Source organism: Oncorhynchus kisutch, linkage group LG2 (assembly GCF_002021735.2).
Source record: "Oncorhynchus kisutch isolate 150728-3 linkage group LG2, Okis_V2, whole genome shotgun sequence".
NCBI classification, from domain to species: domain Eukaryota; kingdom Metazoa; phylum Chordata; class Actinopteri; order Salmoniformes; family Salmonidae; genus Oncorhynchus; species Oncorhynchus kisutch.
In genome coordinates, this window is record NC_034175.2 from 33208987 (window position 1) to 33235049 (window position 26063).

Here is a 26063-nt window from a genome sequence, read left to right on the forward strand (position 1 = left end):
AAACAAAAAACTATCACCCAAACGGCAAATCTGTTTGAAACTAAGTCATTACAACCAGTTTTGCCCACTCAGCATTAGCCACAGAACAATAATTACGCATGGATCAGAGCCTAAAAATAAAAGCTTTGTCAAAGAGTGTCATCTGACTGGAGGTGAATAGGTGGACCTCTTATCTTACCTGGCAGCACTAGAACGGTGGTGGGCCAGCCATTGGAGCCGGAGATCTTCTTGAGCTCCACCCAGGTGTTGATGGTGTCATGGGCCAGGGGCTTGGTGCCGAGGCTGGACAGGTGGATTGAGCGGCTCGGGATGAGCAGGCGGAGGACATCCTCGGGCTGGGCAGTGCCACACTGGGGGTCAAACTCGATGGTGGTCCATCGCACGCAGTCCGGGAACGACACCTGAGGTGTGGTGGGGGAGAGGATGGTCAAAGCCAAGAAACAATTAAAGGAAATCATCCACGCTCATATATACATGTGCATATGAACCAGAGTTACACTTTTAGCACTGAGGCAGTGTGCCCTAGTAGGAAGTCCAATGTGACTCTATCAGCGCCAATATACAGTACCAGTCAAAAGTTTGGACACACCTACTTATTTTTTATATTTTCTACATTGTTGAATAATAGTGAAGACATCACAACTATGAAATAAGACATATGGAATCATGTAGCAACCAAACAAGTGTTGGGTACACGTATACTGCTTAAAAGTAGCCAACCTTTGCCTTGAGAGCTTTGCACACACTTGGCATTCTCTCAACCAACTTCATGAGGTAGTCAGTTCAATTAACAGGTGTGCCTTCTTAAAAAGTTAATTTGTGGAATTTCTTTCCTTCTTCATGCTTTTGAGCAATCAGTGTTGTGACAAGGTAGGGTTGTATACAGAAGATAGCCCTATTTGGTAAAAGACCAAGTCCATTTTATGGCAAGAACAGCTCAAATAAGGAAAGAGAAATGACAGTCCATCATTACTTTAAGACATGAAGGTCAGTCAATACGGAAAATGTAAAGAACTTTTAAAGTTTCTTCAAGTGCAGTCACAAAAACCATCAAGTGCTATGATGAAACTGGATCTCATGAGGACAACCACAGGAATGGAAGACCCAGAGTCACTTCTGCTGTAGAGGATAAGTTCATTAGTTACCAGCCTCAGAAACTGCAGCCCAAATAAATGCTTCACAGAGTTCAAGTAACAGATACATCTCAACATCAACTGTTCAGAGGAGACTGTGAATCAGGCCTTCATGGTAGAATTGCTGCAAAGAAACCACTACTAAAGGACACCAATAAAAAGGAGGGACTTGCGTGGGCCAAGACACACAAGTAATGGACATCACACTGGCGGATATCTGTCCTTTTGTCTGATGAGTCCAAATTGGAGATTTTTAGTTCTAACTGCCGTGTCTTTGTGAGTCGCAGAGTAGGTGAACAGATGATCTCCGCATGTATGGTTCCCACCGTGAAGCAAATAGGAGGAGGTGTGATGGTGCATTGCTTGTGACACTGTCAGTGATTTATTTAGAATTCAAGGCACACAACCAGCATGGCTACCACAGCATTCTGCAGCGATATGCCATCCCATCTAGTTTGCACTTAGTGGGACTATCATTTGTTTTTCAACAGGACAATGACCCAACACACCTCCGGGCTATTTGACCAAGAAGTAGAGTGATGGAGTGCTGCATCAGATAACCTGGCCTCCACAATCACCCAATCTCAACCCAATTGAGATGGTTTGGGATGAGTTGGATCGCAGAGTGAAGGAAAAGCAACCAGCAAGTGCTCAGCATATGTGGAAACTCCTTCAAGACTGTTAGAAAAGCATTCCAGGTGAAGCTGGTTGAGAATGCAAATAGTGTGCAAAGCTGTCATCAAAGCAAAGGGTGGCTACTTTGAAGAATCTGTAAAACACTTTTTTGGTGACTACATGATTCCATGTGTGTTATTTCATAGTTTTAATGTCCACTATTATTCGACAATGTAGAAAATAGTAAAAATAAAGAAAAACTGGTACTGTGTGTGTGTGTGTATACACAGTGGGGCAAAAATGTATTTAGTCAGCCACCAATTGTGCAAGTTCTCCCACTTAAAAAGATGAGAGGCCTGTAAATTTTCAGCACTTCAACCATGACAGACAAAATGAGAAGAAAAAAATCCAGAAAATCACATTGTAGGATTTTTAATGAATTTATTTGCAAATTATGGTGGAAAATAAGTATTTGGTCAATAACAAAAGTTTATCTCAATACGTTGTTATATACCCTTTGTTGGCAATGACAGAGGTCAAACGTTTTCTGTAAGTCTTCACAAGCTTTTCACACACTATTGCTGGTATTTTGGCCCACTCCTCCATGCAGAACTCCTCTAGAGCAGTGATGTTTTGGGGCTGTTGCTGGGCAACACAGACTTTCAACTCCCTCCAACGATTTTCTATGGGGTTGAGATCTGGAGACTGGCTAGGCCACTCCAGGACCCTGAAATGCTTCTTACGAAGTCACTCCTTCATTTCCCGGGCGGTGTGTTTGGGATCATTGTCATGCTGAAAGACCCAGCCATGTTTCATCTTCAATGCCCTTGCTGATGGAAGGAGGTTTTCACTCAAAATCTCACGATACATGGCCCCATTCATTCTTTCCTTTACACGGATCAGTCGTCCTGGTCCCTTTGCAGAAAAACAGCCCCAACGCATGATGTTTCCACCCCCATGCTTCACAGTAGGTATGGTGTTCTTTGGATGCAACTCAGCATTCTTTGTCCTCCAAACACAACGAGTTGAGTTTTTACCAAAAAGTTATATTTTGGTTACATCTGACCATATGACATTCTCCCAATCTTCTTCTGGATCATCCAAATGCTCTCTAGCAAACTTCAGACAGACCTGGACATGTACTGGCTTAAGCAGGGGGACACGTCTGGTACTGCAGGATTTGAGTCCCTGGCGGCGTAGTGTGTTACTGATGGTAGGTTTGTTACTTTGGTCCCAGGTCTCTGCAGGTCATTCACTAGGGCCCCCCCCCCCCCCTTGTGGTTCTGGGATTTTTGCTCACCGTTCTTGTGATCATTTTGACCCCACGGGGTGAGATCTTGCGTGGAGCCCCAGATCGAGGGAGATTATCAGTGGTCTTGTACGTCTTCCATTTCCTAATAATTGCTCCCACAGTTCATTTCTTCAAACCAAGTTGCTTACCTATTGCAGATTCAGTCCTCCCAGTCCGGTGCACATTGAAAGTCAATATATATAAAAAATAAAATAAAAAGAGTTCTTAACAGGGCATGTGTTTTTTTTTTACCCTCGCAGGTGTTGTCTCCTTCAGACATGAGCTCGTCGTCAGAGCAGATGTTGAGCACGTTAACCAGCATGTCTGTCACTTTCTCAAAACAATTTTGTTTCTGGTGTCCTTTGACAGCTCTTTGGTCTTGGCCATAGTGGAGTTTGGAGTGTGACTGTTTGAGGTTGTGGACAGGTGTCTTTTATACTGATAACAAGTTCAAACAGGTGCCATTAATACAGGTAACGAGTGGAGGACAGAGGAGCCTCTTAAAGAAGTAGTTACTTGCTTGTTTGTAGGTGACCAAATACTTATTTTCCACCATAATTTGCAAATTCAATTCATAAAAAATCCTACAATGTGATTTTCTGGATTTTTTTTCTCTCATTTTGTCTGTCATAGTTGAAGTGTACCTATGATAAAAATTACAGGCCTCTCATCTTTTTAAGTGGGAGAACTTGCACAATTGGTGGCTGACGAAATACTTTTTTGCCCCACTGTATGTATGTATGTATGTATGTATATATATATATATATATATATATATATATATATATATATATATATATATATATATATATATATATATATATATATATATATATATATATATATATATATATATATATATATATATATATATATATATATAATTTTACATGTACTTTTTTTTTTACCCTTGACTAAGAATTCCTATGTTGTGAATAGTCCTACTGTTCCGTGTGTGTGTATGGGTGTGTGCGTTACCTTATACTGTGCGACTCCGGCCTGCTTGTAAGGGTGGTCACTCTCTATCACAGCATAGTGACTGGAGGTGGTGCAAGCTGATAGGCCCTGCTCCGGCTGGTTGCCCGTAGTGCTGTCTGTTGATTGGTTGGGGTTGAAAGCCGGTGGGGCATATTTCTGGTTCAGAGCGGAGGCAGCAGGAAGTAACTCCTGGACTAGACCAAAGACTTCCACTGCGGCCTGATGTGGAATTAAAAAAAAATAATCACATTAGTTCTGTTTCACTTAACCTCTTGAAGCTAGGGGGCACTATTTTTATGTTTGGAAAAATAACGTTCCCAAAGTAAACGGCCTATTTCTCATGACCAGATGCTAGAATATGCATATAAATGACGGATTAGGATAGAAAACACTCTAAAGTTTCCAAAAAATATTGTCTGTGGGTATAACAGAACTGATATTGCAGGCGAAAGCCTTAGGATAATCCAATCAGGAAGAGCCTCTTATTTTGAAACGTCTGTCCTCCATTTAAAGGGATATAAACCAGATTCCTTTTTCTCTGGCTTCCCTAAGGTGTCAACAGTCTTTAGACATAGTTTCAGGCCTTTATTTTGAAAAATGAGCGTGACGGATCACATTGCGTAAGTGGAGAGGTGGGGGCTCTCAGAGTGAGTTGGTGCGCAATTGAGTAAACCGGCCATTGTTCCTCCCGCTGTTATGGGAAAAGCTACACACTCGGTTGATATATTATCGAATATATATTTTAAAAACTACCTGAGGAATGATTATAAAAAAGTTTGACATATTTCTGTGGACATTATGAAGACTATTTGGAATTTACGTCTGCGTTGTCGTGACCGCTCTTTCCTGTGGATTTCTGAACATAACGCGACAAACAAACGTCGGTTTTCTGGGTATAAAAATAATCTTTATGGAACAAAAGGAACATTTGCTGTGAAACCGGGAGTCTCCTGAGTGAAAACATTACGAAGATCAAAGGTAAACGGTTAATTTGATTGCTTTTCTGATTTTCGTGACCAAGCTTCCTGATGCTAAGTGTACATAATGCTATGCTAGGCTATCAATAAACTTACACAAACGCTTGGATTGCTTTTGCTGTAAAGCATAATTTCAAAATCTGAGACGACAGGGTGATTAACAAAAGGCTAAGCTGTGTTTCAAAATATTGCACTTGTGATTTTATGAATATGAATATTTTCTAGTAATATTATTTGACTGACTATGCTATTCAGGGGTTGCAGACGGAAATTATCCGGCTACAGGGATTGGTAAGCGGCAAAAAGTTAAGAGGTGGACTTAGATGTTGTTGATGTCCGAAAGCAGGAAGTTGACCCTCTGTGTATAGCGTGTATGATCGTAAATCACATTTACATCTAAACACAGAGGTAGGGTGTTAGGTGATGTAACAAAATACGGACGTTATGCGAGAATTCTACAAAAAACAGCAGTGATCAAACACATTTTTACTAAATGTCAACTATGTGGTCGTCACAATACATAATAAATCATTTGGAAACATGAATGTGGAAGTTTTTTAACCATGTCTAAAAATCACAATACTGTACGTTATGATATTTATAAGCCCAAATGTAAAGTAAGTGCTGTGTTGGAACATTCAATTCTGCGGGACAGCCTTTTTTATGAAACCCGCAAAATCGGTGTGTTCCTCACTCCATCAGAGTAAGATCGACGTGACATTTTAATGCCAGCATGTATGGGAAAGGGTGTTTTACAGTCAACAGATGTCCTTTGACTAAAATATAAGGTTAAAAGCTTTTTCCTTCACTTCTGTCATTGACGTTTTCAGAGACAAAAACACAGCAGCTTACGAAGTGAGCAGCTACATTTGGTGTTTTCATGACGAGATGCTAGCTAGTGTGAGGGAGTGTTTGTTGGCTTGATGCCATTCGCTGAGGTAACGCTCTGGTCGAGAGGCAGCGATGCTTTGCAGTGGCTGTATTGTGCCAGTGGAAAATTTGGTTTTATTCTGATGTAAACTACCAGAATTCAGTGGCTTAAGCCCTACAATCGATTAAAACACAGCTAAATACCAGTGAATTGAAAATGTGTCCCATCTATCTTGCTGTGCAGGTGGCTAGCAGGCAGCTCACTCGGTCTCAGCCTAGGCTAATTATTTGCAGGAAACTGTAATTTTTCTTCCCATCACTAGAGTAACTCATCAACACGAAACACACCATTACAATGTAACCCAACTCAGCTGTAGGCCTACCTTAGAAGTAAGCTATGTTATTAGACTAGTAGCCTACTGTGTTACAGTTCCAACTTAGTGAGAAGTGTGTGCGGTGTGTGTTGGGGGTATTGTGTGAGTGTGTGCGGATGCTGAGAAGTCTGTGTTTGAATATGTGTGTGTATTGGTGGGGGTGATGTGTGAATTCTGCGTGTGTGGGCTGTCTGGTGTGTGTGTGTACGCAGGTGGCACGGCACAAGTTTGGGCGTATGATTTGGCAATCACTGTGATGTTGAAAGTTAGAAGCATTCAGGTAATGTTCGATTGAACTTCAGAATGGGCAAAGCGAGTGACCTAAGTGAATTTAAGTGAGATAGGATCGTCGGTGGCCAGGTGCGCCAGTTCCAGTATCACAGAAACGGCCGGCCTCCTGGGCTTTTCACGCACGACAGTCTCTAGGGTTTACCGAGAATGGTGCGAAAAAAAGAGAAAACAAATCCAGTCAGAGGCAGTACTGTGGGGGAAAACCCCTCGTTGATGAAAGGTCGAAGGAAAATGGCAAGAATCGAGCAAGCTAACAGGCGGGCCAAAAAATAAATAATAATTTGACCACTTTTACTCCACACACAGAGATGCGTACAAAGCTCTCCCTCACCCTCCATTTGGCAAATCGGACCATAACTATATCCTCCTGATTCCTGCTTACAAGCAAAAATTAAAGCAGGAAGCAACAGTGACTCTAGTCTATAAAAAACTGGTCAGAAGAAGCAGATGCTAAACTACAGGACTTTTTTTGCTAGCACAGACTGGAATATGTTCCGGGATTCTTCCGATGGCATTGATGAGTACACCACATCAGTCACTAGTTTCATCAATAAGTGCATTGAGGACGTCATTCCCACAGTGACTGTACGTACATACCCAACCAGAAGCCATGGGTTATAGGCAACATTCGCACTGAGCTAAAGGGTACAGCTGGTGCTTTCAAGGAGTGGGACTATAACCCGGAAGCTCATAAGAAATCCCGCTATGCCTGCCGACGAACCATCAAACAGGCAAAGCATCAATACAGGACTAAGATCGAATCGTACTAAACTGGCTCTGACGCTTGTCGGATGTGGCAGGGCTTGCAAACTATTACAGACTACAAAGGGAAGCGCACCCGAGAGCTGCCCAGTGACACAAGCCTACCAAAGGAGCAAAATTACTTCTATGCTCGCTTTGAGGCAAATAACACTGAAACAAGCATGAGAGCATCAGTTGTTCTGGATGACTGTGATCACGCTCTCCGTAGCCAATGTGAGTAAGACCTTAAAACAGGTTAACATTCAAAAGGCAATGCCTGCGCACCCCCAATGCCTGCGCTCCCCCAATGAGGAGTTGCGGTTCCCTGTGCCTGCTACCCACAAGCAAAGCCCACTCCAATAGCCTGCAAGTGGTGTTGGTGGAGGTCATCGCCACCAAAGTATTGAAGCCCCCGGTGGAGGTACTCAGGACCCTGACTCCATCAACCGCATGGTGCTGTCTCAGCTGGAGCACCACGAAGGCCTACACTTACGAGACTATAAAGGAATACTACCTGTCCTTCCAGAAGTTGGGGAAAGGGCACTGGATGAGGGCAGCAAAGGGATCAACGAGCAAGCCAGCTGCGGTGCCATCAAGCTGCACAAGTTCTACAACAAATTGGAATGTAAATGCCAGGCCCTGGGCTCCATCCAAAACAACCCCAAGCCCAATAAACAGGACATGCATAAGCTGAAAGAGATTTGGGCAATGGAGAACGAGCACAGCGACTTGCAGGTGCACATTTCCCTGACTGTCCGATGTTGTGAGAAACTGGGGCACTGGAGGGTCCTCATCACTGGGGCTGAGGAGAAGCAGATACCATGCTAATTCGTCAAATGTGAGCCTCCTGCAAAGCGACTACTTCCAGAACAGTCAGTGTAACATAGCATTCCTGTGCATTTTTAGGCACTGCACAGGGAGATGACCTTTCCCCTTCTTGAAAAAAGGTCCAGCTGCCTTCCATCAATAAATGGCCATTCCGTTGAACAAACGTTCCTTGAGCAGTCTAAAAACAAGGAGAAAATGCTGACTGACATGCGGATGTGTCAGAGTGAGGAGCTCTATTCCTTCCACAGCCCCTGTCCAGAGCACTTGAAGGTCATGGACTTCCTAACAATTTCCTCCTCCTTCCTGGCCACTATTCTGGAGAGTGTCCCTTGAGACTTCTCTCACAGAGAAGAGACTGAGGATAACCGTGACTATGAGGATGAGATGGACAGGAAGAGGGACGGCCTGGCAGAACTCTGCTTCATGCTCATAGGGGAGATCTTTAAACTCAGAGGCATCTTCAAGTGGGTTTGGGAAACACTCATTGGACTAGTTCAAGTCGCATTTGGAAAAACCAGTAACAAGCAGATAAGAGACACTATCAACTGGGTACTCAGTGAGAATATGCTTGTGCACTACATCAACAGTTTCAGGGACACCTTCTGGCCCAACAAAAACGAGCCATCCACAACAATGTTAGGACAGATGCTGAACATCAGGAGACCAAGGAGAGAGCCTAAAATAAGCTACTCAACAACATTGCAGGCACACTACATAACTGAGTGGGACAGCAGAATGCCAGATATGGAAGCATCAAGGTCTTCAACGCACTTCAGGAGACAAGTGCCAACAAGAATCTACTTTGCATCCTCCTGGAGATGTTCCTTAAAGAGCTGTGTCCAGAGCTCAATAGGGAGATGTGGATCGGCGTCATGTCACTCCAAGAAAGCATCCCCGTTCTTGGTGTGATTATTGACAGTGTTATTGCAAAGTTGTTTTGACTATTTAAAAACAACACAAATGTAGCTTCAAAGGGCCTCCCGAGTGGAGCAGCGGTCTAAGGCACTGCATTGCAGTGCTTAAGGCGTCACTACAGACCCGGGTTCGATACCAGGCTGTGTCACAGCTGGCCGTGACCGGGAGACCTATGAGGCGGCGCACAATTGGTTAGGGGAGGGTTTGGCCGGCCGGGATGTCCTTGTCCACTCACGCTGTAGAGAATCCTTGTGGGAGACTAGGCGCCTGCAAGCTGACTTCGGTAGCCAGTTGTGCAGCGTTTCCTCCGACACATTGGTGTAGCTGGCTTCCGGGTGAAGCAAGCAGTGTGTCAAGAAACAGTGTGGCGTCGCAGGGTCGTGTTTTGGAGGACACATGGCTCTTGAGCTTTGCCTCTCCCGAGTCCGTACGCGAGTTGCAGCGATGGGACAAGACTAACTACCAATTGTGGAGAAAAATGGATAAAAGTAGCAAAAAAATACATGTAGCTTCAAATAGAGTGCAAGGCTGGATCAATGTAGTTCTTGAAAAAAAAACTTACTCACCTTAGGGACCTTTGACTAGATACAGCAGTAAAAACAAAAATAGAACCTACTTCACAGGCGACATTTACCACTTCTCACCTTGGGTACTGAGGTAGCCACAGGGCCGATGTAGGCCAGGATGAGGGGGAGCAGCATAGAAAACAGACTGGAAGAGCTCAGCAGCTCAGGGATGTCCTCTGCTGCAGACAAGAGCACAGGTTTGAATAATACGGACATACAGTGCCTTTGGAAAGTATTCAGAAACCTTGACTTTCTCCACATTTTGTTAGGTTGCAGCCTTACTCTAAAATTGATGAAATAGTTTATTTCCCTAATCAATCTTGCACAAACTGCTTTTTAGAAATGTTGGCTGATTAATAAAAATAAAAAAAGTGAAATATAACATTTACATAAGTATTCCGACACTTTACTCAGTACTTTGTTGAAGCACCTTTGGCAGTGATTAGAGCCTTGAGTCTTCTTGGGTATGACGCTACAAGCTTGGCACAACTGTATTTGAGGAGTTTCTCCCATTTTTCTCTGCAGATACACTCAAGCTCTGTCAGGTTGTTGCTGTACAGCTATTTTCAGGTCTCTCTAGAGATGTTCAATCAGGTTCAAGTCCGGGCTCTGGCTGGGCCACTCAAGGACATTCAGAGACTTATCCCGAAACCACTCCTGTGTTGTCTTGGCTGTGTGCTTAGGGTCGTTGTCCTGTTGGAAAGTGAACCATTGCCCCAGTCAGAGGTCCTGAGTGCTCTGAAACATGTTTTCATCAAGGATCTTTCTGTACTTTGTTCCGTTCATCTTTGCCTCGGTCCTGATTAGTCTCGCAGTCCCTGCCACTGAAAAACATCCTCACAGCATGATGTTACCACCATCATGCTTCACCGTAGGGATGGTACCAGGTTTCCTCCAGACGTGACACTTGACCAGAGAATCTTGTTTCTCGTGGTCAGTGTCTTTAGGTGAATTTTGGCAAACCAAGCGGGCTGTCATGTTCCTTTTACTGAGGAGTGGCTTTCGTCTGGCCACTCTACAATAAAGGCCTAATTGGTGGAGTGCTGCAAAGATGGATGCCCTTCTGGAAGGTTCTCCCATCTCCACAGAGGAACTTTAGCTCTATCAGCGTGACCATCGGGTTCTTGGTCACCTCCCTGACCAAGGCCCTTCTCCCGATTGCTCAGTTTGACCAGGCGGCCAGCTCTAAGAAGAGTCTTGGTGGTTCCAAACTTCTTACATTTAAAATGGATTGAGGCCACAGTGTTCTTGGGGACCATCAAAGCTGCAGACATGTTTTGGTACCCTTCCCCAGACCTTTGCCCCAGCACAATCCTGTCGTCTCAGAGCTCTACGGGCAATTCATTCAACCTCATAGCTTTTGCTCTGACATGTACTGTCAACTGTGAGACCTTATATAGACAGGTGTGTGCCTTTCCAAATCATGTCCAATCAATTGAATGTTACACAGGTGGACTCGAATCAAGTTGTAGAAACATTTCAAGGATGATCAATTGAAACGGGAAGCACCTGAGCTCAATTTCAAGTGTCATAGCAAAGGGTCTGAATACATATATAAATAAGGTGTTTCTTTTGTTTATTTTTCATACAATTACATAAAGTGTTGTATTGTGTTTAGATTGCTGCGGAAATTGTTTTATTTGAATCCATTTTAGAATAAGGCTGTAACGTAACAAAATGTGGAAAAAGTCAAGGGCTCTGAATACTTTCCGAAGGAACTGTATAGGGCTGGTTATCTTTTTTAAATGTTTTAACCATTTTTTATACAGGGAATCCCAGTTGAGACCAGGCTCTCTTTTTAAATCGTGCCCTGTGTTACAACAATCAACAACAACACAAACAGTTCAAACAGATAAAATGACATACAGAGCAGAAACTATTACATTTTACAAGTGCAGTCCACAATAAATGTCCTATATTACAGTCTTAAAGTGACCTAATGAAACCAGGACATCCAGCTCTTATACATCTTGGAATGGCATTACAGGAATGAAGAACACTAACTTAAAGCAGGTTTACCCAACTCAAAGGAGAAATGCGGAACATCATGTAAGTATACTTTGGGAGTGTGTCGGATCATCACTAAATCTACAGGATATAAATGAAGTGAGGTAGACCGGGAGTTTTAGGAAAACTGCTTTTTAAACAAATAAGAGCAAATGCTGAGCCCTTTCTGGTCCCAGATTAAATGTGCAATGTACAAAAATAGCTCTTCCATTTTCTGGTTGTTAAAATTCAAATAGTTTTCCTAAAATCAGATTATGTGACAAAACAAGCAATGTACAGCATCATTTAGAGAATCATTGTACCATTTAAACAACTGTAAAATATATTTTCAATAATCAAAAAGATTGCATTTTCGGCTGTTTGAAAACAAACTTTGGAACAGGAAGCATAGAAATAGCACACATGGTGCAGATCTACCACTTCTTAGACTTAATAATGACAGATCTACAACTCATATTTCTATGTGGATTTGGTAAGGTTACCCAAAAAGTGACATATTGCAGCTTTACGGAAATCCCTGGACAAGAATGTTTTGGCATGGAGATTTTACATTCAGCATGCTTTTTAGTCCAGGAGTATTTGTATTTATTTAGAATGCATTAGTTCTTCCTGGGGTCCAGCAACATTAAAACTTAATCGGCATATTTGGGCAGCTTTGATACAAAATTTTGAACAGAAATGCAATGGTTCATTGGATCAGTCTAAAACTTTGCATATACACTGCTGTCATCTAGTGGCCAAAAATGTATATTGAATCTGGGCTGGAATAATACATTTTGGCCTTTTGCTTGCATTTCAAAGATGGTACTTTTTTTTAATAGAAAGAACAGTTGTTTTTTTCTTTGTATTATCTTTTACCAGATCTATTGTGTTATATTCTTCTACATTTCTTTAACATTTCCACAAACGTCAAAGGGTTTCCTTTCAAATGGTACCAAGAAAATAAATATCCTTGCTTCAGGGCCTGAGCTACAGGCAGTTAGATTTGAGTATGTCATTTCAGGCGAAATGTGAAAAAAGGGGCAGATCCTTAAGAGCAACAGTTTTGTTGCAAAGAAGACACTTGCTTGAATGAATATTTCTGTGTCCATTCTTCCCTGAAACTCCTATTTTCATTATCCATCTTTCTTTTGAGGCTTTAAAAGCATCATTTTCTTTTGATTTCAGCTGATTTTCTCTGATCAATGAACAGAGAAATAGACATAAAAAACTAATTTAATAAACATTGATGATATTATCAGTGTAAACAGATCGAAATTAATTAAGCTATATGGACTTGTTTGAAGAAGGTCATACCAAGGATCATTTTGCTATTTGATTTAGATTTTTAAGACCCATTGAAGTATCGAAGAAAATATATATATTTTTATTTGGCCTTACTGCTATTCAGCCATACAAACTCATTGAATAATAGATTCACTACATGGAACATATAGTTCTCCCAAAAAATCTAAACAAAGTTTGTTATGAAGTGTCTTCCCTATATCTGAGATAGATTTTGTGCTCATTATTTTTGGCACTAAACTTCCATTAATTTGTTCAACTGGTACCTTCAGACTAGTATTGTGGGGGTCCCTAGAGCAACTGACATGTACGTGTTTGTGAGAGTCTCAACTTTCCATAGAGGGGAAAAATGAGGGTTTAGCCCAAATTGTTTGGATGCTACAGACATAAGTTGGCAGATCGGCTGTACCGACTTCAGATGAGTCCCCGTATGTGTGTGGTGCATTGGCACAAAAACCTGTTGGTAGAAAATGTATAGTATATACAGTGGGGAGAACAAGCATTTGATACACTGCCGATTTTGCAGGTTCTCCTACGACAAATGCTCAGAATTCTTTTGGAAAATAATGCAATCATAAAAGCTCAAATGTACCTCTGCACCTCTTTCTTATCATTACTGTTTACAGGACAGCTGATATGTTTGATGTTCCTACTGAGAAACAATTGTACTGTAAAACACAACTGCACATTCACATTTTCTTTTTTTATGTAACATTTATTTAACTAGGCAAGTCAGTTAAAAACAAATTCTTATTGACAAGGATGGCCTACCGGGGAACAAGGGGTTAACTGCCTTTATTCAGGGTAGAAAAATAGATTTTTACCTTGTCAGCTCTGGGATTCAATCCAGTAACCTTTTGATTACTGGCCCAACACTCTAACCACTAGGCTACCTGCCATCCCCATATAGGGGAGTTGTGACTCTTTTTCAAAAACATATGGTATTGAAAAAGAATGAATGCATTTTTAATGTAAATAAAATATTTCCAAAATAATACCCATTGTCCTACACATTTCTCCAGACATTTAAATAAATGTAATGTGTTCCATCATGTCTGTTAAATGTATCTTTCCCTCATTTGTGAAAGCCCATATTCCTGCAGCCGGGTCTCATAGACTAGACGTAACATAGTAAACAAAAATCAGAGACACTCAAATTAGTGGATATTACGTTTGGTATGGCTACATAAGACAAAAGGTTACTTAAGGCAAAAATGAATGGTGTGTGGGCATGTAGCACAAACATCTACATAGCAACCCAAAGGTTGGGTGTTTGAATCTTATCACGGACAACTTTAGCATTTGTGACCCATTTCATGAAACTAGGCGTATGTCGCGGCTGGCCCCTTGGATGTACGCAGAGAACTAATATTAATAATATGCATGTCAATCTCTCCTGGCTGAAAGTGGGGGAGAGATTGACTTCATCACTACTTTTATTTATGAATTCACCGAGCTGTCTGTCTAATCAACCGGCACACAGCTCGGACACCCATGCATACCACAACAAGACATTCCACAAGAGGACTCTTCACAGTCCCCAAATCCAGGAGGCGCACAGTACTACATAGAGCCATGACTATATGGAACTCTATTCCACATCAAATAACTGACGCAAGTAGTAAAATTAGATTTAAAAAACAGATTAAAAAAACACATTTTGGAACAGCGGGGACTGTGAAGCAACATAAACATTGTCTGACATATGCACACACACACGTACAATTCATACACATGGATTTAGTAATGTAGATATGTGGTAGCGCTGGAGTAGGGGCCTGAGCGCACAGTGTTTTGGGAAATCTGTGAATGTATTGTAATGTTTTAAAAATTGTATAAACTGCCTTAATTTTGCTGGACTCCAGGAAGAGTAGCTGCTGCTTTGGCAATAGCTAATAGGGATCCATAATAAATACAATACGACTTCACAGGAGAGCCATTTGAATGCTATTTTACATTTTTTTAAATCAAATTGCTGGCTGAAAAAATGTGGCTTGTCATCGAAAACACTCACTAACTTTTACAGGTGCACAACTGAGAGCATCCTGTCGGGCTGTATCACAGCCTTGTACGGAAACTGCACCGCCCACAACCGCCTGGCTCTCCAGAGTGTTATATGCTGTCTGCACAACACATCACCAGGGGCAAACTACCTGCCCTCCAGGACACCTACGATGTCAGAAAGATCATCAAGGACAATAACCACCGAGCCACTGCCTGTTCACCCCGCATCCATCCAGAAGGCGAGGTCAGGACAGCTGCATCAAAGCTGGGACTGAGAGATTGAAAAACAGCTTCTATCCCAAGGAAATAAGATTGTTAAATAGCCATCACTAGCACAGAGAGGCTGCTGCCTACTTATAGACTTGAAATCATTGGAACACTAGTCTCTTTAATAAAGTGTACATATGTCACAATACTCATCTCATATGTACAATTTAAATCGGAAGATTACATACACTTAGGTTGGAGTCATTAAAACTTGTTTTTCAACCACTCCACAAATCTCTTGCTAACCAACTATAGTTTTGGCCAGTAGGTTAGAACATCTACTTTGTGCATGACAAATCATTTTTCCAACAAATGTTTACAGGCAGATTATTTCACTTATAATTCACTGTATCACAATTCCAGTGGGTCAGAAGTTGACTGTGCCTTTAAACAGCTTGGAAAATCCCATGGCTTTAGAAGCTTCTGTTAGGCTAATTGACATCATTTGAGTCAATTGAAGGTGTACATGTAGATGTATTTCAAGGCCTACCTTCAAATTCAGTGCCTCTTTGCTTGACATCATGGGAAGATCAAAAGAAATCATCAAGACCTCACAACAAAAAAATTGTAGACCTCCACAAGCAATTTCAAAATGCCTGAAGGTACCACGTTCATCGGTACAAACAATAGTACGCAAGTATAAACACTATGGGACTACGCATCCATCATACCGCTCAGGAAGGAGACGCGTTCTGTCTTCTAGAGATCAACATACTTTGGTGCAAAAAGTGCAAATCAATCCCAGAACAACAGCAAAGGACCTTGTGAAGATGATGGAGAAAAAAGGTACAAAACCATCTATATCCACAGTAAAACAAGTCCTGTATTAACATAAACTGAAAGGGCTCTCAGCAAGGAAGAAACCACTGCTCCAAAACCGCCATAAAAAATGTGCAACTGCACATTGGGACAAATATCGTACTTTTTGAAGAAATGTCCTCTGGTCTGATGAAACAAAACAGAACTCTTCGGCCATAATGACCATCGTTATGTTTGGAGGAAAAAGGGGGTGGCTTGCAAGCCGAGGAACACCATCCCAACCGTGAAGCACGGGAGTGGCAGCATCATGTTGTGGGCGTGCTTTGCTGCAGGAGGGACTGGTGTTGGAGGTATTGGAGTGGCCATCACAAAGCCCTGACCTCAATCCTTTAGGCAATTTGTGGGCAGAACTGAAAAAGCGTGTGTGAGCAAGGAGGCCTACAAACCTGACTCAGTTACACCAGCTCTCTCAGGAGGAATGGGCCAAAATTCACCCAACTTATTGTGGGAAGCTTGTGGAAGGCTACCTGAAATGTTTTACCCAAGTTAAACAATTTAAAGGCAATGCTAGCAAATACTAATTGAGTGTATGTGAACTTCTGACCCACTGGGAATGTGACAAAATAAATAAAAGCTGAAATAATTAATTCTCTCTACTATTATTCTGACATTTCACATTCTTAAAATAGAGTGGTGATCCTGACTGACCCAAGACAGGGAATTTTTACTAGGATTAAATCAGTAATTGTGAAAAACTGAGTTTAAATGTATTTGGCTAAGGTGTATGTAAACTTCAGACTTCAACTGTACATAGACACACTGGCTTTACTCAAGAAAGTGGCATGTCATGAGTAAAGTTTGAAAAAAGGGGCCCAGACAGCTGCCCTGGGGAATTTATGATTCTACCTGGATTATATTGGAGTGGCTTACATTAAAGAACACGCTCTGTGTTATGTTAGACAAGCATCTGTCTATTCACAATATAGCAGGGGGTGTAAAGCAATAACATATATGTTATTATATCAGCAGACTATGCTTAATAATGTCAAAAGCCACAATGAAGTCACACAAAACAGCTCCCACAATATTTTTATCAATATCTCTCAGCCAATCAGTAATTTATGTAAGTGCTGTGCTTGTTGTCCTTCCCTATAAGTGTGCTGAAAGTCTGTTGTCAATTTGTTTACAGTAAAATAGCATTGTATGTGGTCAAAAGTAAAAAATAAAGTTTACTAAGGGTTGGTAACAGACTGATTGTTAGGCTATTTGAGCCAGTAAAGGCGGCTTTACTAATCTTGGATAGCGGACTTACTTTTGATTCCCTCCAGGCCTGAGGGCACACACTTTTTAGTCGGCTTAGATTGAAGATATGGCAAATAAGAGTGGCAATATCATCTGCTATTATGTTCAGCAATTTCCAATCCAAGTTGTCAGATCCCGGTGGCTTGTCATTGTTGATAGACATTTTTTCACTTCCTACACACTCACTTCATGGAATTCAAAATTACAATGCTTGTCTTTCATAACTTATACTTGGATGTGTAGTGTCAGCGTATGTTGTTGGCATTTCATGCCCAGATCTGCTAATCTTGCTAATGAAAAGTCATTAAAGTAATTGGCATTATCAATGGGTTTTGTGATGAATGAGCCATCTGATTCAATGAATGACGGAACCTGAGTTAGCTTTTTTGCCCAACATTTTATTTAAGATGCTCCAAAGCTTTTTACTATAATTATTTGTTTCATAGTAGTTTCTTCTTTTTATTCAGTTTAGTCACACAACTTCTCAATTTGCAGTACATTTGCCAATCGGTTATGTAGCTAGACCTTTTTTTCCCCAATTCCTCATCAATCAACAGGGATTTAACCGTTTTCACAATTGTTTTCTTTCTGTGGTGTATGCTTATTTTTAACTGGAATAAGCAATTTAATAAATGTATCAAGTACAGCGTCTGGTTGCTCTTCATGACACACCACAGACCAACAAAAAATATTTATATCAACAGCAGCAGATCTGGCTACTATATTGTGATCACTATATCTGATGTATTTGGATACTGCTTTAAAGCAAATTTCCGCAGCATTAGTAAAGATGTGATCAATAGATGTTGAGGATTTCATTCCTGTGCTGTTTGTATCTACCCTGGTAGGTTGACTGACAACCTGAACCAGGTTGTAGGCACTAGTTAAAGTTTTAAGCTTATTCTAATCAAATCAAATCAAATGCTATTTGTCACATACACATGGTTAGCAGATGTTAATGTGAGTGTAGCGAAATGCTTGTGCTTCTAGTTCTGACAATGCAGTAATAACCAACAAGTAATCTAACTAACAATTCCAAAACTACTGTCTTATACACACAAGTGTAGGGGGATAAAGAATGTGTACATAAAGATATATGAATGAGTGATGGTACAGAGCGGCATAGGCAAGATACAGTAGATGGTATCGAGTACAGTATATACATATGAGATGAGTATGTAAACAAAGTGGCATAGTTAAAGTGGCAAGTGATACATGTATTACATAAAGATGCAGTAGATGATATAGAGTACAGTATATACGTATACATATGAGATGAATAATGTAGGGTATGTAAACATTATATTAGGTAGCATTGTTTAAAGTGGCTAGTGATATATTTTACATAATTTCCCATTATTAAAGTGGCTGGAGTTGAGTCAGTGTGTTGGCAGCAGCCACTCAATGTTAGTGGTGGCTGTTTAACAGTCTGATGGCCTTGAGATAGAAGCGGTTTTTCAGTCTCTCAGTCCCAGCTTTGATGCACCTGTACTGACCTAGCCTTCTGGATGATAGCGGGGTGAACAGGCAGTGGCTCGGGTGGTTGTTGTCCTTGATGATCTTTATGGCCTTCCTGTGACATCGGGTGGTGTAGGTGTCCTGGAGGGCAGGTAGTTTGCCCCCGGTGATGCGTTGTGCAGACCTCACAACCCTTACGGTTGTGGGCGGAGCAGTTGCTGTACCAGGCGGTGATACAGCCCGCCAGGATGCTCTCGATTGTGCATCTGTAGAAGTTTTTGAGTGCTTTTGGTGACAAGCCAAATTTCTTCAGCCTCCTGAGGTTGAAGAGGCGCTGCTGCGCCTTCTTCACGATGCTGTCTGTGTGGGTGGACCAATTCAGTTTGTCTGTGATGTGTATGCCGAGGAACTTAAAACTGGCTACCCTCTCCACTACCGTTCCATCGATGTGGATAGGGGGGTGTTCCCTCTGCTGTTTCCTGAAGTCCACAATCATCTCCTTAGTTTTGTTGACGTTGAGTGCGAGGTTATTTTCCTGACACCACACTCCGAGGGCCCTCACCTCCTCCCTGTAGGCCGTCTCGTCGTTGTTGGTAATCAATCACTGTTGTGTCGTCCGCAAACTTGATGATTGAGTTGGAGGCGTGCGTGGCCACGCAGTCGTGGGTGAACAGGGAGTACAGGAGAGGGATCAGAATGCACCCTTGTGGGGCCCCAGTGTTGAGGATCAGAGGGGTGGAGATGTTGTTGCCTACCCTCACCACCTGGGGGGGCCCGTCAGGATGTCCAGTACCCAGTTGCACAGGGCGGGGTCGAGACCCAGGGTCTCGAGCTTGATGACGAGCTTGGAGGGTACTATGGTGTTAAATGCTGAGCTGTAGTCGATGAACAGCATTCTCACATAGGTATTCCTCTTGTCCAGATGGGTTAGGGCAGTGTGCAGTGTGGTTGAGATTGCATCGTCTGTGGACCTATTTGGGCGGTAAGCAAATTGGAGTGGGTCTAGGGTGTCAGGTAGGGTGGAGGTGATATGGTCCTTGACTAGTCTCTCAAAGCACTTCACGATGACGGAAGTGAGTGCTACGGGGCGGAAGTCGTTTAGCTCAGTTACCTTAGCTTTCTTGGGAACAGGAACAATGGTGGCCCTCTTGAAGCATGTGGGAACAGCAGACTGGGATAGGGATTGATTGAATATGTCCGTAAACACACCAGCCAGCTGGTCTGCGCATGCTCTGAGGGCGCGGCTGGAGATGCCGTCTGGGCCTGCAGCCTTGCGAGGGTTAACACGTTTAAATGTTTTACTCACCTCGGCTGCAGTGAAGGAGAGGCCGCATGTTTTGGTTGCAGGCCGTGTCAGTGGCACTGTATTGTCCTCAAAGCGGGCAAAAAAGTTATTTAGTCTGCCTGGGAGCAAGACATCCTGGTCCGTGACGGGGCTGGTTTTCTTTTTATAATCCGTGATTGACTGTAGACCCTGCCACATACCTCTTGTGTCTGAGCCGTTGAATTGAGATTCTACTTTGTCTCTATACTGACGCTTAGCTTGTTTGATTGCCTTGAGGAGGGAATAGCTACACTGTTTGTATTCGGTCATGTTTCCGGTCACCTTGCCCTGATTAAAAGCAGTGGTTCGCGCTTTCAGTTTCACGCGAATGCTGCCATCAATCCACAGTTTCTGGTTTGGGAACGTTTTAATCATTGCTATGGGAATGACATCTTCAACGCACGTTCTAATGAACTCGCACAATCAGCGTATTCGTCAATGTTGTTGTCTGACGCAATACGAAACATATCCCAGTCCACGTGATGGAAGCAGTCTTGGAGTGTGGAATCAGATTGGTCGGACCAGCGTTGAACAGACCTCAGCGTGGGAGCTTCTTGTTTTAGTTTCTGTCTGTAGGCACGGATCAACAAAATGGAGTCGTGGTCAGCTTTTCCGAAAGGAGGGCGGGGCAGGGCCTTATATGCGTCGCGGAAGTTAGAATAGCAGTGATCCAAGGTCTTGAGTGGACAGCTTGATGAAATCCAGTCAATATGTAAGATCACCCAGAATATATATCTCTGTTGATATCACATACATTATCAAGAATTTCACACATTATCCTGATGCTGACTGTTAGCGTTTGGTGTTCTATAGCTGCTTCCAGCCACAATGGGCTTTAGGTGAGGCAGATCAACCTGTAGCCATATTACTTCCACAGTATATATATATATAACATGAGATCCTCTCTGAGCTTTACAGAATGTGGTTCTGAAAAAAACGGACGACAGTGGGCCAATTGTGCACCGCAGTGGGCCAACTATAAAAGCGCCTCTTGCACTGAGATGCAGTGCCTTAGACCGCAACTGAAGCATTATGGCAACTCAGCGACACAATGGTAGGGATTAACTGAGCTGGGCTTGAGTCGATTTAATAGGAAACCGGCAGCGATGGGGCCATGGTTCATATCAAATTTTAAATTTTAAATAAAAAAATAATTTTTTAAATGTGTATGTTTTTGTAGCGAAATGCTTGTACTTCAAGTTCTGACAGTGCAACAATATCTAACAAGTAATACCTAACAATTCACACAACAAATACCTAATACACACAATCTAAGTAACGGAATGGAATAAGAATACATAAATAAAATATATGGATGAGCAATGACAGAGCGGCATAGGCCAAGATGCAATAGATATGGTTAGATTCTGGGTTAAACGTGGAACATTGTAATACTAGAGCTTTGGATTCGGTATCAAGGGGGTTGAGGTTAGGTCACTTTAAGTGAGGAGGAGCGGTTTATTAGCCATTCACTTCGTCTTCCTGTCGAACCATAACAGATGAAAGGATTGGAAAGAAGGAGAAGTGCATCTAAATTGGAGTATATATACTTGTGTTGGTAGAAACATGTTTTGTCTAATGCAGCTGTACCGATCCTCTGGGAAGAATAAACTTGGTTAAGCTTTCATAGTGTCCGTTGAGTTTTTTACTCAGAATTAGAACCTAACATTTGGTTTTGTTTAACAGGATTCACCACGATATTTAGTCAAACCAGAGAGTCCAGATCATTGGAGCAGGAGTTGGCAACAAACAAGGTAGTTTGTTAGTTCCTACGCCCGTTTCCACTCATTTTGACATCTTGGGAAGATGAGAATTGTAGGCTGAACAATTATAGGTTACTGACTTACAATGCCTGAGTTTATTCGGTGGGCCCATCGTCTAACGACTGGTCGTAAATATATGGTGTAGGGTTGGTTCCATAAGGATAGGTCCCAAGTGGGGTTATTCCCCTGCGAGATCTGTAAAAGGGACAAAAGTCCCAGCTGCAGTGAGTTTTAGAAGACGACGAGAGTTCTAGCAGCTAGTGAGCTTTAGGAAGACAAGAGTTCTAGAAGCTAGTAAGTTAAATAAAATAATTATAATAAGATATTCGGACACTGAGATACGTGTAGTAACAGTAGCAATACGGAGAGAGGTTGGTTTATGCCCTATGGGCAGGGGGAACCATTAAAGATTATGTGGAAATAAGAAGACAAGTGTGAATAATTCGGAAATATTTGAGGCGCAATACTGGAATAAGACATTAAGTCTTCCTTATTCTCCAGTAATACATTTCAGACACTATAGTATAGGTTCTAATACAAGGTATTAAGTGCCGTAACCAATTAATTATTATCCTGGAAAGTGGGTAGCGCTATCTTGGAAAATAGTTAATTGTTGTGTATTATACACGGGAGTGAAGAAAACTAAAACACCCTGGACACCGATGGGAGAGGTTGGGGAATAATAACTATTGATATTGTGACAGATGGCCCAGAGTGGAGCTAGAGGATTTTAATAAAGCCATGGAGGCACTAAAAGAAGCGAACAAGCATTCTACCAATTAGTTTTGAATATGGGGAATTAATAGATGTACTTAGCTACAAAAATACTGGGTACGTGAGTACATTAATATAATTTGTATTTTGCCTTTGATGGCAGGTTTGAAACCTGTGATCAAAACAGCAATTACGGGGGTTGTGGCTAAAATAGAGCAAGATGTTTTGAGAGTGGAATATACCTCCGCTCATTTCGCAGATGTGCGAGGGGTTAATACGGCCACCGCGCAAGTCCCTAATGGCCAAGGTAAGACAAAGAAATGTAGTGAAAAAACATCAAAAAGTAAGGAGATAGTCCCACATCTAAAACAGGGAGCTATCAGACATTGGAAGAATGAGTGTGGAAACTGCTGCATTCGGAGGAAATGCCACTATACAAGCGTTTGTATCCTGGTCAAATGAGCAGCGACACATCCTCTTAAGAGCAGCGGAACAGGAACATTTGACATCGCGGTGTTCGGTCTCCGTTCGATCAATAGTGGTTCAGAGCCAACTTTTTAATAGAGTCCAGGGATAAAATATTGCGGATTCCTTATGATGAGATATTGGCTAAATTTGCCGGGGGAATGGATTCTAGAGGTAACACATTTAAAATAATCTGGCCAAACACTCCTTGCAAATTCAGAAAACATCATAAATGATAGAGTAGGCCATAAACGGAATTCCAGATAAGTGAGGCCTGTTCATGTGTGTTTTGATCTATGGTTTACCACACACACACCAGCTTACCGGTTATGAATGTGCATTAGCGGTGTTGATACTGTGGGATTTCTTTTGGATGGGGTCTTTTCAATTCAGTTTTAAATGTGTACGCAGGAGGATGCAAATGTTTGGAAGGTTTTGAAATGGTTTCTGGAGGAAAGGGGCAGCAAGTAGCCTAGAGGTTAGAGCATTGGAAAGGTGGCAAGATCGAATCCCCAAGCTGACAAGGTAAAAATCTGTCGTTCTGCCCCCGAACAAGGCTAGCTACCCACTGTTCCTAGGCCGTCATTGAAAATAAGAATTTGTTCTTAACTGACTTGCCGAGTTAAATAAAGGTTAAAGAGAAAAAAAAGAAGAAAAAAAGAAAAGGGAGAGGAAATATTTAATGGTGTCGAATGCCTTGTATCCTGACCTTCTGGTGAGGCATGATCAATCTCACGAGAAATGATAGAAACAGGTGTAATTTAATTATAAAATGAATGCGAAACACCAGTTTCTACTTTAATTTTACCATTACTTTATGAGATACTATTATTTCCTTATGGAGTCATCAAGTGTTGTAATTCTAAGTTGATTGGTTATTCGAATTTGTTTATTTTTGATTTAACATGTTGTTTTTGAATCACGGTGTGAATCATATGTTCGAAGGGAAAATTACCAGTTCCCTGGGGTCTGTTCCTTGGGTAAATATACAAATGTACTTTGTTCAGTCTGCATATAGAAGGAAAAATATATGTTAATAAGGGATGACAGTTACTTCAAATGCAGTGTGATATGTGAATTGCTGATTTCATTTTTTGTTTTTGATACAAATTTCAACATCTGCGATGGGTTAGGGTGCTAACATCTTGATCTGGTAACTCTTCCAAGAGGTCGCCAGTAAATGAACTAATTTCGAAAAGGGATTCAACAGTAACAGTATGTTGTTATGCTCTGATATTTGTCGTAGAGATAATGTTAAGAAAATTGGGAACGTAAAAATGTCTTATGTAGTCAATGCTGGTTTGGAATCCCTGAAACAGAAATTCATTGAACTAAACCATTGTTCTGATCTGTCCTTTTTTAAAGTTTTCGTGGCACATCAGATCGTGTCTTAATGCATGGTAGGAATAATTTGACCACAAACAGTGTATGTGAACCTCAAAACACTCCCTAGAATTTGTAGATAATTGGCCCTCTTTCTGGGACTCCAAGCCTGGCCTGTTGAGGAGTGACAGACTCCATCCTAGCTGGAGGGGTGCTCTCATCTTATCTACGAACATAGACAGGGCTCTAACTCCCCTAGCTCAAAAATGAAATAGGGTGCAAGCCAGGCAGCAGGCTGTTAGCCAGCCTGCCAGCTTAGTGGAGTCTGCCACTAGCACTGACTACTAGTCAGAGTAGTCAGCTCAGCTATCCCCATTGAGACCGTGCCTCGACCTAGGTTGGGCAAAACTAAACATGCGGTGTTCGCCTTAGCAATCTCACTAGAATAAAGACCTCCTCCATTCCTGCCATTATTGAAAGAGATCATGATACCTCACATCTCAAAATAGGGCTACTTAATGTTAGATCCCTCACTTCCAAGGCAGTCATAGTCAATGAACTAATCACTGATCATAATCTTGATGCGATTGGCCTGACTGAAACATGGCTTAAGCCTGATGAATTTACTGTGTTAAATGAGGCCTCACCTCCTGGTGACACTAGTGACCATATCCCCCACGCATCCCGCAAAGGCGGAGGTGTTGCTAAAATTTACGATAGCAATTTCAATTTACAACCCCCCCCCCCCCATGCAGCCTACTCAATCACTTTTTATAGCTACTGTTTACAGGCCTCCTGGGCCATATACAGCGTTCCTCATTGAGTTCCATATATTCCTATTGGACCTTGTATTCATGGCAGATAATATTCACATTTTTGGTGACTTTAATATTCACGTGGAAAAGTCCACAGACCCACTCCAAAAGGCTTTCGGAGCCATCATTTGTCCAACATGTCTCCGGAACAACTCACTGCCACAGTCATACTCTAAATCTAGTTTTGTAAATTGTAAATTTTGGTGTTCCTTTTGGTTTCAGGACCACCATTGTTTTCACTATATATTTTACCTCTTGGGGATGTAATTCAACAACATAATGTTAACTTTCACTGCTATGTGGATGACACACAGCTGTACATTTCAATGAAACACGAAACATGAAACAAAATTGCCCTTGCTGGAAGCCTGTGTTTCAGACATAAAGAAGTGGATGGCTGCAAACTTTCTACTTTTAAACTCGGACAAAACAGAAATGCTTGTTCTAGGTCCTAAGAAATAAAGAGATCTTCTGTTGAATCTGACAATTCATCTTGATGGTTGTACAGTCGTCTCAATTAAAATTGTGAAAGACCTCTGCGTTACTCTGGACCCTGATCTCTCTTTTGACGAAAATATCAAGACTGTTTCAAGGACATTCGTATTTGTAATATGGTCCCTCTGAAAATAGACTCATCGGTTGTTTAACCTACATTTGCAATAATATTTTTTCCAATTGTTGGACAACCTGATTGTCCCGTCTTAAGTCACTTATTATGAAAATAACGTTGACAGGTTTTGACTCATTCAGAGAGCTCCCAGTTCTTACCATCCACAGCGAACGCCCTGTGAAGGAGATCTTTGGCAGCTCTGACCACTGCACTGACCACTGAGAGAGCCCTGCTGCAGTTCTTGTCCTCTTCATTGGCTTTGCTCAGCAGCTGGGACTGCAGATCCCCGTCATACTCACTCCTATGGGCAAAGACACACACGCCCATGTTAGCCCTAGCAATGGTTGTTAGCATTGGGAAGGACATGAATCTCAACTTAACTTTAAATG

At 41.8% G+C, this 26063-nt stretch overlaps 1 protein-coding gene across 30 annotated transcripts in view; it reads right to left on the reverse strand.

Moving 5' to 3' along the window:
* The window catches only part of LOC109904047 (E3 ubiquitin-protein ligase MYCBP2), a 340396-nt gene that overhangs the window by 96622 nt on the left and 217711 nt on the right, over positions 1–26063 (reverse strand). For 29 of the 30 annotated variants that reach the window (XM_031793477.1, XM_031793472.1, XM_031793485.1 and 26 more), the window contains 4 exons: positions 25833–25975; positions 9658–9758; positions 4018–4236; positions 179–401 (listed from right to left, as the gene is read on the reverse strand). In XM_031793477.1, the coding sequence (XP_031649337.1) occupies positions 179–401; positions 4018–4236; positions 9658–9758; positions 25833–25975 (686 nt within the window). The remainder of the gene's footprint in view (positions 1–178; positions 402–4017; positions 4237–9657; positions 9759–25832; positions 25976–26063) is intronic. The other variant, XM_031793331.1, reaches the window with a different exon arrangement.